General features: G+C 50.2%; 1 protein-coding gene across 2 annotated transcripts; it reads left to right on the forward strand.

The window, feature by feature from the left end:
* Nucleotides 1–229: 229 nt before the first annotated feature.
* Hapln2 (hyaluronan and proteoglycan link protein 2) lies at nt 230–7,367 on the forward strand. Of its 2 annotated transcripts, none has more exons than XM_021158692.3 (7): nt 230–319; nt 780–835; nt 3,517–3,658; nt 3,870–4,223; nt 4,347–4,463; nt 4,584–4,766; nt 5,145–7,367. In XM_021158692.3, the coding sequence occupies exons 3-7, from the start codon at nt 3,571–3,573 to the stop codon at nt 5,426–5,428; spliced, it is 1,026 nt and encodes a 341-aa protein (XP_021014351.1). In that variant the 5' UTR covers nt 230–319; nt 780–835; nt 3,517–3,570; the 3' UTR covers nt 5,429–7,367. The 2 variants fall into 2 exon arrangements, with proteins under 2 accessions (XP_021014351.1, XP_029330760.1); XM_029474900.2 differs by lacking the exon at nt 230–319 and adding an exon at nt 461–510.
* The last annotated feature ends 4,547 nt before the right edge of the window (nt 7,368–11,914 follow it).

Genomic DNA, 11,914 nt, shown 5'->3' on the forward strand with positions numbered 1-11,914 from the left:
GTTTCTGCTCTGAGCCAATCACCCACCCAGGCCTTTTTCCGGTGGTTTGTGCCAGCCTGTCCTGCATCCCACATCCCCAGCTGTTGACATTTCCATGCCATTGCCCAAGGGACGAATAAAGGGCCCCTGTTACCAAACAATAGGAGAGAAGACAGGGACAATGGGAAATTGTGTTTCTAATAGGGTGTGGACAGAAAAGAAAAGGACAGACAGACAGAAAGGGTCAGGGTCCTGAAGCAGCCGGACATCCTGAAAATCTGACTCCCATCTTGACAGCCTCTTCCGAAAGGCCATATATAGCCTGGCACAGAGGGCACAGGTGAGGGCTTTGGTGGTGGGGGAGGGCAATTCTGTTGTTTGGATGGGATCCATATGAAAATACAGAGCTGGATTCACACTTAGGGTTCGTCCCCGCCCCTCCTGGCCCAGCACCCTTGTACTTACAGTTGGTCTGTCCCACCCCTGGTCTAAGGACAGAAGTAGCAAGGCCCGCTCTCCACACTCTTTTAGGTAATTGCCGGGATTGCTTTACTCTGCCCCCCGCCCCCACCATCCCAACCGGAGTCTTGCCCTGATCCCAGGACATCAAGTGGCACAGATGCAATCACGACTGGCTTAGTGTGCTGCGTGAACATAGGCCTCTGTGCCTTGGCTTCTTTGAACACAGGAAACGAGTCTCTCTAGAACAGTGTCAGAGGAGCCACAGTCCTGAGACTTTAGGGTGCTTTGAACCCCCAGGATCCCTAATGCACCCCCACTGCAACTTTTTCCTTCCGCAGGACAGGAAGCTGCTGAGCACAGCTCGCTTTGCCTCTGAGGAGAGATCATCTTGCAGGTAGGCAATGGGCTGCTGGCTTTCTATGTATGGAAATGTTATATGTGTGCTTCTCTTGAAATACAGAACCTTAGATCAAGCTAGCCCAATCTGATTCAAACCCCAGCTGAACCTCCTTCCATAGCTCTGTGACTGTACCTGGGTGTTTATCAATGCCTCCCTGGATAGCCAGAGGAGTCAGAACTGTATACAGCAAAGTGCCTAAGTCAGATTGGACTTTAAACATGTCCGTGGTAGCTCAGTCCATTTTTTAATTGCATTTTTATTTATTTTGTGTTTATGTGTGGTGTGCTTGTGCCATGCTTGTGTGAATGGAGTCAGAGGACAAGGTGTGGGAGTCGGCTCCCTCCTGAGCATCTGAGACCTAGGAAATGAACTCAGGTCATCGTCTTGGGGGGAGCCATCTTTATACCCTGAGCTATCTCGTCAGCACCTAAACAGAAAGATCACTCTTAGTTACCAGGTTGTCCCACGTGGACTCCTGTCCCACGTGGACTCCTGTCCCACAGGCTTTGTTTTCAACTGAGAAAGGGGTTCTCTGTGTAGGCCTGGCTGTCCTAGAACTCTCTATATAAACCAGGCTGGCCGCAGACTCACAGAGATTCACCTGCCTTTGCCTCTTGAATTCTGGGATTAAAGACATATACTACTTGGCATTTTTATTTTTATTATTGGGAGTTTTTTAAAGTTGTGTGTGTGTGTTGGTGTGGGTTTGTGGCTGTGAAAGTAGGTGCCCTCAGATTCCTGAAGAGGGTGCCAAAGAGGGTGCCAGATTCTCTGGAACTGTGACTGACTTGGGTGCTGGGAACCAAACATTGGTGTTTTCGACCCCTATTGGAAAGGGGAGGGTGTTTTGTTTTGTTTTTAGTGGGGTGGATTTTATTTGTTTGGTTTTTGTCTTGTCTTGTTTGTGTTTGGTTGGTTTTTTGAGATTGTCTGTGTAGCACAGGGATTCTCTCTGTAGACAAGGCTGCCTGCCTGGCTCTGTTTCCCAAGTACTGGGGATAAAGGCATGGGCTAGCACCAGCTGGCAGGAAAGTTCTTTTTTTTGAGACAGGGTTTCTCTGTGTAGCCATCTTCCTGTGATTTCTACCTCTCTAGCAGCAACCCCAGCTGTGCAGCATCATGCATGATCTTTTTATAAACTTTTTATAAACTTTTTATAAACTTTTCACTTTGTAGACCAGGCTGGCCTCAAACTCAGAAATCCGCCTGCCTCTGCCTCCCGAGTGCTGGGATTAAAGGCATGCGCCACCACGCCAGGCTGGCAGGAAAGTTCTTAATGTAACTAACCTGTTTCTTTAGATACAAATTGGTCTATCTAATGCCCAGGGCAGTAGATACTCTTCAAGGCCTTTCTTTACTTCTGTTTTCTTCCTTTAATTGCTTCCTGTTACTTCACAGCAAAGCACAGGTTGGCCTGACTCTGTGCTCTATAGCAAGTGTTACACCTCAGGCACTGTTTTAAGTGTTTTACAAACATATGATGCATTCAGCTAATTTTTGCTGAACTTGCAGGATGCTACAATTATTACTTTACTAGCCAAGACACTGAAGCTAAGGTTAAGCTACTCCTTTAAGGTTGTGCACTTAGCATATGGAAGAGCCCAGTCTATAAAAAAAAAAAAATTAAAACAAGGGGTCATCAGTCCACCAGTTTTTTTTTTTTTTTTTTAAGTTCAAGGTAATAAGACTAGAAACTAAGGGCTGGTGAGATGGCTCAGCAGGTAAGAGCACCCGACTGCTCTTCCAAAGGTCCTTAGTTCAAATCCCAGCAACCACATGGTGGCTCACAACCATCTGTAACAAGATCTGACTCCCTCTTCTGGTGTGTCTGAAGACAGCTACAGTGTACTTACATATAATAAATAAATAAATCTTTAAAAAAAAAAAAGACTAGAAACTAAAACAAAACAAAACAATACAAAAAAAAAAAAAAACAAAACAAAAAACAGGGTAGGGCAGGGTAGGGCGGGGAGGAGACTCCAGAGCCCAGACAGACAGCTGCAGCTTACACTGTTCTTGTAACTTGATGGTGTTATGTATTGTAATTCTGGAAAACCTAGTGGCACGGGTAGTTGAGGCAATAATAAGGGTCTGAGGAAAAAGTTCCCTGTTTGCTCCAGGAGACTTCATATGCCACAGTGAGGCAGACTGGAGAGTGAGGGAAGGTCTTCCGGAGGTCAGACCCAATTTGATGCCTCTTAAGTCCAGGGTGCCTGGACTCCAGTACAGAGTCGGGGGTGGGGGGTCAGTTAGGGGAGCCATCATTGACTGCAGGGGAGGCTGGAGCCTGGAGGCTTTGAGGTGAAGAAGCTTCCACGTTATCTTATCAAGAGAGAGAGAGAGACAGAGAGACAGAGAGAGAGAGAGAGAGAGAGAGAGAGAGACTCTTCCAAGCAGGACAAATCTTATTATCGTATTTAACTTGGTTATGGGGTAGAGAGTGTTGCTGGCAAATGAATACAGAGATTCAAATTCCAATGGAAGGCCTGGGGAGTAGCTGGGTTGAGGAGTAGCTGGGTTGGGGGACCCAGAAAGATGCTAGGTCAGGACTTGCTGGCTGGGATGACCTGTCATCAGTGAGGTGAGGCTTGTTGGCTTACAGCTGACAAATGCCTCCATGCACCCAACAAGAAGCTGACCCTCATCTTTGTCCCCCTCCCTGTCCTTCCCTTCAGTACTAGGGAGTGCCCATCACCTGTGCCCTACAGACGGTGCTTGCTGACACCATCATGCCAAGCCGGATCCCTCTCCCTGCGTTCTGCTGCTTCCTTCTCCCCTGGGCCTTCACCAGCTTTCACAAAGCTCTGGGGAACCCGGGTAAGACCGTAGCCCAGCCCCCAACCAGAACACTGGGGTAGGGGACCAAGGGATGGAGGAATAAAAAGGGCAGCTGTTGAAAGTCCCTAGGGAGTGAGAATCAGTGGGGAGAGGTAAGGCTGAGCCTGAGGAGAGCCTCTGGGGACTAGGTCTGAATGGGCACTTGGGGCAGGGAAGATCAGAAGCCTGCCACTGTGGCCCCTCTGCTCAGCCCCCCATCCGGGTCCCCACTACCTCCTGCCCCCCATCCACGAGGTCATTCACTCTCGTCGTGGGGCCACGGCCACACTGCCCTGCGTCCTGGGCACCTCGCCTCCCAGCTACAAAGTACGCTGGAGCAAAGTGGAGCCCGGTGAGCTGAGGGAAACGCTAATCCTCATTACCAATGGACTGCACGCCCGGGACTACGGGCTCCTGGGAGGGCGCGCCAGCTTGCGGAAGGGGCATCGGCTGGACGCCTCCCTGATCATCAAGAACGTGCGTCTGGAGGATGAGGGTCGGTACCGCTGCGAGCTCATCAATGGCATCGAGGACGAGAGCGTGGCACTGACCCTGCGCCTGGAGGGTGAGCTTTCCTGCGCGGGCACTGAGGTTCCCTAACTGTATGGGGCACCTCACCTCTGCCGGCCTCCCCTGCCCGCGCTCCCCGCCGCACCCAGCTGCCCTGTCCAAGCTCTCCGCTCCCCAGGTGTGGTGTTTCCGTACCAACCCAGCCGGGGCCGCTACCAGTTCAATTACTTCGAAGCGAAGCGGGCGTGTGAAGAGCAGGACGGACGCCTGGCCACTTACGGCCAACTCTACCAGGGTGAGCGGCGGATCCCCGGCTGGAGGCCCCCTAGCTGCACATCGACCCCGGCGAGCTTGCGGGAGCTAGAGTCTGGCTTGTGCTGGTGACTCCCGTCCTCCCCACCCCCTCCTCCACCAGCGTGGACCGAGGGGCTGGACTGGTGCAACGCCGGCTGGTTGCTCGAGGGCTCCGTGCGTTACCCTGTGCTCACCGCGCGGGCTCCATGCGGCGGCCACGGGCGGCCAGGCATCCGCAGCTACGGGCCCCGGGACCGCAGCCGCGACCGCTATGACGCCTTCTGCTTCACCTCGGCCCTGGCAGGTGAGCCAACTGCGGGCAGGCGGCGCCCGACCTGGGGACTCCGCCTGCAGGAAGGGCCGTGCCGGGTCAGAGCCAGGACGAAGGACTCCCGGGCAGGGGAGAAAGGACCTAGGAGGTGGCAGGAGCTGGATTTGTTGGCGAAACAGGCGCTGGTCAGCTCCCTGTGTCGTGGGCGGGGCCAGGAGGAAGAGATGGGCGGGGCCTGGGCCCGGGGCGGGGCCCGTGTCAGAAGCCAGGCAGAGAGACTGATGTCAGGGCAAGCGCATCCTAGTCAACTTTCCTCCGCACGGTCCTGTGAGGGCTTCTCGGAGCTTCGCGGCCGGGTCCCCATCCCACGTCAGCTGCTTTGGGCGGCCGGTCACCCACTCACATTTCCAGGCCAGGTGTTCTTCGTGCCGGGGCGGCTGACGCTGTCAGAAGCCCACGCGGCTTGCCGGAGGCGCGGAGCTGTAGTAGCCAAGGTCGGGCACCTCTACGCCGCCTGGAAGTTCTCCGGGCTGGATCGATGCGACGGAGGCTGGCTAGCGGACGGCAGCGTTCGCTTCCCCATCACGACGCCGCGGCCGCGCTGTGGGGGTCTACCTGACCCCGGGGTGCGCAGCTTCGGCTTCCCCCGACCCCAGCAGGCGTCCTACGGGACCTACTGCTATGCCGAGAAGTAGGAGTGCGACAGAGTGGCGGGTCCCCTCTGGATAGACGAAGGCCCAGCCCTCACTTCTGCCTTCCCCAGGCCAGCGCTGCGCTTCGGGCTCCTGGGCAAAGGGGCGTCCCGGGCATTAACTGACCAATAAAATAACATGACACCTTCTTTGTTCCATAAGAACAAACATATATTGCATCTATGGCTCAGCAATATACTGGGTTTGTGATTAGAGAGCACCCACAGCACGAAGGACAGAGAAGAGGAAGGAGGAGAGGAAGTCTCAGCAGGCTAGCCATCTACGCGGGAGAATACAGGCTGCCCTTTATGTCTAACCAGTCACCCAAAGGTTTCTTATTCAAAATTTCCAGGAACTCCAAACTTCCAGAGCTGTCTGGGCCCTACAAAACAAATATTCAAACTAAACTCATTTCTAAATGTACTTAGCACTTCCAAGGTCTGTTTTATTTAGTTTATTAATTTTATTTATTTATTTATTTTGAGACAAGGCCTCTCAATTTTTTCTTGACTGTCCTGGAACTTCCACTATAGACTAGGCTGGCCTTGAATTCACACACATCAGCCTCCCTCTACCTCCTAAGTTCTGGGATCACATCTGGCTAAAGTCTACAATGAAAGACGGTAAATTCCGTGTGGACTGAGAACTCAGCAGCTAAGCTAACTTGATGCTCTTTCAGAGGACGAGGACCCACAACCATCTGTAACTCCAGTTCCAGGGAATCTAACACCCTCTTCTGACCCCCACAGGCACCAGGCAGGCACACTGTGAGCTTGTCTTCTATAATAAATCCACTTGAGAAAGATACAGACAACCATGCTGATAAAGACAATTAAAAGGGAATGAGTCCTTTATTTTTGGCTGTGATCAAGAGTGGCTCTGAGTCTCTTGGTACCCTAAGCTCAGTGATACCAAGATACAAACCACAGTTAAATCAATGTTAGATGAGAGTCAGAAGAAACTTGCAACATTTGTTTTTGGCAGAACGTAGTAGTTATTTCATGCATAACATAGCAATTATTTTTTACTTATACCTTCTAAACAATAATTATTTTGGTTAATGCATCTGGGCTATGCTCAGAGTCACGGAAGTCCCCGAAGTGTAGACTATGCGGCGAAGGCAAGGGGCTGAGGAATGTCTAAGCAGACCAAAATGGAGTCCAGACAAGACAGTCTTGACATTTCACTCATCCATTTACTTAAGTTATTTTTAAATCATTGGTTTTTATGAGGAGTAACAATCAGTTAATTAACAATCAGTTCATTAGGCAGGGCCTGATCATTAGACCTAGGAGGACAAGGACAAACAGACCCCTGGACTGTGAATAAGGTCATTGACCATGGAGTCCAATGAAGCCAGCTACAGGGACTTTTGGTTTATTTTTATTTATTATTTCTAAGGGCCAATTGTTATTTGGTGTATAGTCAGGACTTAATTATTAAAGAAATCAGGTAAAAAAAATAATTAAACCTATTGTGTTTAGCTACAGCAGAGCTAGTAAAATCTTGTCCAAGTCCAGTCCCAGGGAGCTGTCCGGGTTACCACCTTAGGAAGCATTGTGTCTGATGTTAGCATCAATCCAGAGGGAGAATGGAACATCACAATTCCCTGAAGAAATAAACCTCTGCCAGATCCCGACCAAGGAGGTTTCAGTTGCCCTTAGACTCGCTGAGATCCCGTGTCCCTGTGTTGACACCCCAGCCCCTCCCCCCACCACTTTCACCTGACTCCATCACCCTCTCTATCACCTGCATCCTAATAGCCAGGACAAAGCCTTCCTAAAGCTGAAATGGCCTTGTCTAGATGAGCAACTCCAGGAAAGAGAGACTGCAGAGTGGCGGGTAGCCCCTGCAGCTACATTTAACGTCTCCATTTCCAACGCTCCCTATATAAACTCCGAGTGTTCCCCCTCTTCAAAGGCACCCCCTTTCCCACAGGAGAATGTCTGTCCATTGCTGTTTGAAATAAACAGTCTCTTCTGGCAAGGTCAGACTGGTCTCTTTTTGCCTCTGCCTCCTTGTGGCACCTCAGGAATCGAGCCATCCCTATCAGCAAATGTCCATTGTTGAATTTCTTAAGCCTTACAATGGGTTTCCAGGTTTCACAGTTTCTTCCTCCTCAGGACCCAGCAATCGTGGGTCCAGGTGACACCTATAACTCAGTGTTAAACGAATGTCTGTAGTTGAGCCTGTTAGACTGACTGGCCCTGAGTCAGACAGAGCCTCTGTCTTATAATATTTGAAGCTCTCTGAGGAACTTCTGACAGAATCAGGTAAACTGCCTGTCAGCTAGGAGGAATAATTGAAAGCCAGAGAAGAGGGCATAGCCAATTGAACTAGCATGCAGGTCCCATGCCAGTCAGGTGGCTGGTACAGGCTTCCCCTGTTCACAGCATCCCCACTGGGAAGACATTGAGGGCAGAGTAATTGCTATTTGTCTCGATGTTGCTGGAGACACTCAGGATGTCAATGCAGACTGCAAGATCCTTTGCTGGGTAAGAGAGTCATCCCCTGTTCTGTGATACATGAAGGGTCATTCATTTTCCCTACAGATGGGGAGGAGGGTTTCTAGGTCCAGCCTACACGGCCAGAGACAGGAGCATCAGACTCCCTGGAAGTATAATTTCCCACGATGAAAATCTTTCTCCCGTAATGAGACTAACATGCAATTTACCCTAATGGGGTCTGTGTCCCACCTGAGAAAAAGGGGATGCTTAAATTTGGGGGTGTCCTACCACTCAAGTGTAGTGTAATTTAACCCGTTTTATTCAAGCTTTCGGATTTTCATAACCAGTTTTTAAAATATACCTGATTTTTAATATTATTTTATATTAAATAAACTTGAAGCTTGCCTTACAATTGTTCTGCGGTGCGTGATTTAGGCTTCACTGACAGGAGATTATTCAGTGGGAGGTATAGGTCGGTCTCTCCCTCCAGCCTTGTCTCTGTAAATGAATTACATTTATTCTTAGCTTGACAAACACAATTTGGGACACATGAAAGACATTTGATCATTTATAAGATAATTATCTTTGGGGGAGGGGATGAGACAGGGTTTCTCTGTGTAGCCCAGGCTGTCTGGGAACTCACTCTGTAGACCAGGCTGATGTCAAACTAAGCAATCCATCTGCTTCTGCCCCTCCCCCAGGTGCTGGGATTAAAGGCGTGTGCCACCATGCCTGGGTTTATTATCTTCTATGTCTTAATTACCTTTAACTATTTACAATAGATTAGTAATTCTCATAAATTAGGATTTTATAATTCTATCTCTAAGATTTTTAGCCTTAGAAATTACTTTTTTTAAAAAAATCTAATTTAATATCAAAATAAACTTTAAAACACAGATATATTCCATGAAGAAACTGAAAAACTTCATTTTTCTAATACTTTTTAAAGAAACTTTTTTAAAAAGATTATATATATATATATGACAAGTACACTGTAGCTGTCTTCAGACACACCAGAAGAGGGCATCAGATCCCATTACAGATAGTTGTGAAGTTGTGAGCCACCATGTGGTTGTTGGGAATTGAACTCAACCTCTGGAAGAGCAATCAGTGCTCTTAACCGCTGAGCCATCTCTCCAGCCCTTAAAGAACCTTTTTTTTCTTTGTGAGTTTCCCATCATGCACCCCCGTCCTGCTCATCTCCCTGTCCCCTCATATCCACCATTTGCTGTTGGAGGAGGGTCTTGTGTTCTGCATATTCATGTGCTGATTTCTGTGACTCTCCTGTATCAATATGGCGTAAAGGATACCCTCCTCAGTTATCTCTGATTGGTTAATAAAAGACTGAACAGCCAATGACTGGGAAGAGGAGATAAAGACTGGACTTCTGGTCTCAGCCAGGGTGTCCCAGAGAGAAGAGCCAGGGAGGAGTCCACCACAGGCAGGTACAGGTCCAGGAGAAGGGACATGAGTCAGGTGGAGGAAGAAGAAGGGGGTCAGCATGAGGAGCATTGATCTGGTTCGGGGTCTCTGGCATCTGTGACACCATCTATATTGGATCCTCACTGGGATTCCTCCCAGTTATCCTGTTGTTGCCCTATGTCATGGAGGTCCTGCACCTTTGGAACAGCAGGCCTGGCCCTTTCACACAGCCAACCATTTGCAGATGATGTAGGTTTTGGGGTGGGCCATCTCAGAGCACTAGGTCTAGGCCTGGGTGGTAGCAGAGCTCTCCCTTTTCCACACCACCAGAAGCTCTCAAGCACTGCTCTGGCTCAGTCACCCAATGCTGCCATCAGCAGGAGACAGGGTCAGCTCTGCTCTCATGCCCTCAGGGGCCAGCTCACCTGTACCCACTCCTCCAGAGCCGGCTTCACTGTGCTGCCCTGTCAAGGTGCACAGCCCACTCTCCCAAGTGCTGCAGCCTGTGAGGGACTGGGACAGCTCACCTGCTCTCAAGTCCTCAGGGCTGGTCACCTGAGCCTTTAACATCAGAGTCAGCTCCACTGTGCTGCCCAGGCAGGGCCCACTCTCCTGAGTGCTATAGCCAGCCAGTGAAGGGGCAAGGCCAGCTCTCCCAACTACCGAAGATGGGGAGGGGGAGAGGGAAGGCAGAACCCCATCACCCATGCTACCTCATGGTAGAGTAGTGGCCGGGGCCAGTTCTCCCTCAGGGCTGGCCCACTCGTGCCTCTTGGCAAGGGCCAGCCCTACTGTGCTGTCCAAGTGAGGTTCAGAGTCCCCTCTCCCATGTGAGAAGCAGGAACAGCTTTCCTGCTCTATTGAACCTGGGGCCACTTTTCTGACTGCTAGAGGTATGTGTGGGGGATCACCTCCATACCAGTGCCATCCACAGCACACAAATGACAGAGTCAGCTCTCTCATGCTCATGCCCTCAAGACCACTTCACCCACACCCCTGCCATTAGGGTCAGCTCCACTGTGCTGCCTGGGCAAGGCAGAGGGCCCACTCTGCCAGCAGTGAGAGATGGGACCAGCTGTCCAGAGCATGGCATCTAGTGAAGGGCGAGGTCAGTTCTGCACACCCTCAAACATCCATATCCCTCATGGTATTATGGCCCATGGACATCAATACTGACCCCTGCCGCTGATAGCCATGGACCCAGACTTGGCTCTCAGTGGCAGCTCACCATGGCCCCAGGTGGCAGGGCAGGCCACTCACAACAAGGACAGAAACTTAGCTACAGACTCAAAATGGCTCCTAATTACAAATGTAATCCTGGTAGTTTCTCAGCAAGAGTATCCAGACTTGGTAGGGCAGACCACAAGCATAAGACAAAGGAGTCTCAAGAACAGATAGACTATCCTATCTCAGAGGAAGAAGGCTTGGAGACCCAGAGGAAATGACAGACAATGGTACCCAGGATAGCTTCTATCTCCATTCTCCCTCTAGAGCCCTACAGTTGATAGACTCTTCCACACAGATAAACTTGCATGCATCCTTTAGCCACTCTGAGATGTAGTCCTGGACTCACAAGCCGGCAAGGCTCCAGGGATGCTGAGGTCTCTGTGGAGTTAAAGAATTGGGAAGGCTGCTCCTCCCCTGTCCATCTTGCAGTCCTGCCCTGTGGCTCCTGCTGCCATCACTTGCCCTGTGCCACAGGCTGTCTGGTTCCATCCCAGACCTTATCTTGCAGAGATTGGCTGGCAAGATATAGCTTGCCCCTTGGGAGAAGGGGGATAGGAGTTGATCAAATTCAGGCTCTGGGCAAGACCATAAGTGGGAGAAGAGCAACAGGAATGAGTTAGGATGAGACTGTGAAGGGTGGAGAGCTGGGAAAAGCAGGGAAAGAAATAGGTGTAAAGCAAAGACCAAGTAAGGGGAGGGGTAGCCAGGGGGTGCACAGACAAAGGCAAACTGAAAGGTGAATCAGCTCATGGAGTTTTCTGTCAACGGAATCCCAGAAAGAGGTTAGCATCACTCCTGTAAAAACGGATGATGGGGCTACAGATCTCTTCCTAAAGCGTAAGCTGTACCCCAGCTCAGTTTCTAATCGCCACTAAGCAAAGCTGAGCTTAGAGAGGAGTTGAGTTCTTCTTCTTCTCAACAGCAGGGAGGGGATAAAACAAGACAAAGATGCCAATAACAAAATATTCCATCAGGCAGAATTTGCCCAGCTTGTATTCAGTCACTCATGGAGCTGGCTGGCCATTCATCCCGACTAAAATCCGAATATAGATCTGTCATAAGAGATAGAATCGGGGCTGGTGAGATGGCTCAGTGGGTAAGAGCACCCGACTGCTCTTCTGAAGGTCCGGAGTTCAAATCCCAGCAACCACATGGTGGCTCACAACCATCCGTAATGAGATCTGATTCCCTCTTCTGGTGTGTCTGAAGACAGCTACAGTGTACTTACATATAATAAATAAATCTAAAAAAAAAAAAAAAAAGCCGGGCGTGGTGGCGCACGCCTTTAATCCCAGCACTCGGGAGGCAGAGGCAGGCGGATTTCTGAGTTCGAGGCCAGCCTGGTCTACAGAGTGAGTGCCAGGACAGCCAGGGCTATACAGAGAAACCCTGT

This window comes from Mus caroli, unplaced genomic scaffold (genome assembly GCF_978045245.1).
Source record: "Mus caroli unplaced genomic scaffold, Mus_caroli_1 scaffold_3, whole genome shotgun sequence".
In the NCBI taxonomy this organism is placed as follows: domain Eukaryota; kingdom Metazoa; phylum Chordata; class Mammalia; order Rodentia; family Muridae; genus Mus; species Mus caroli.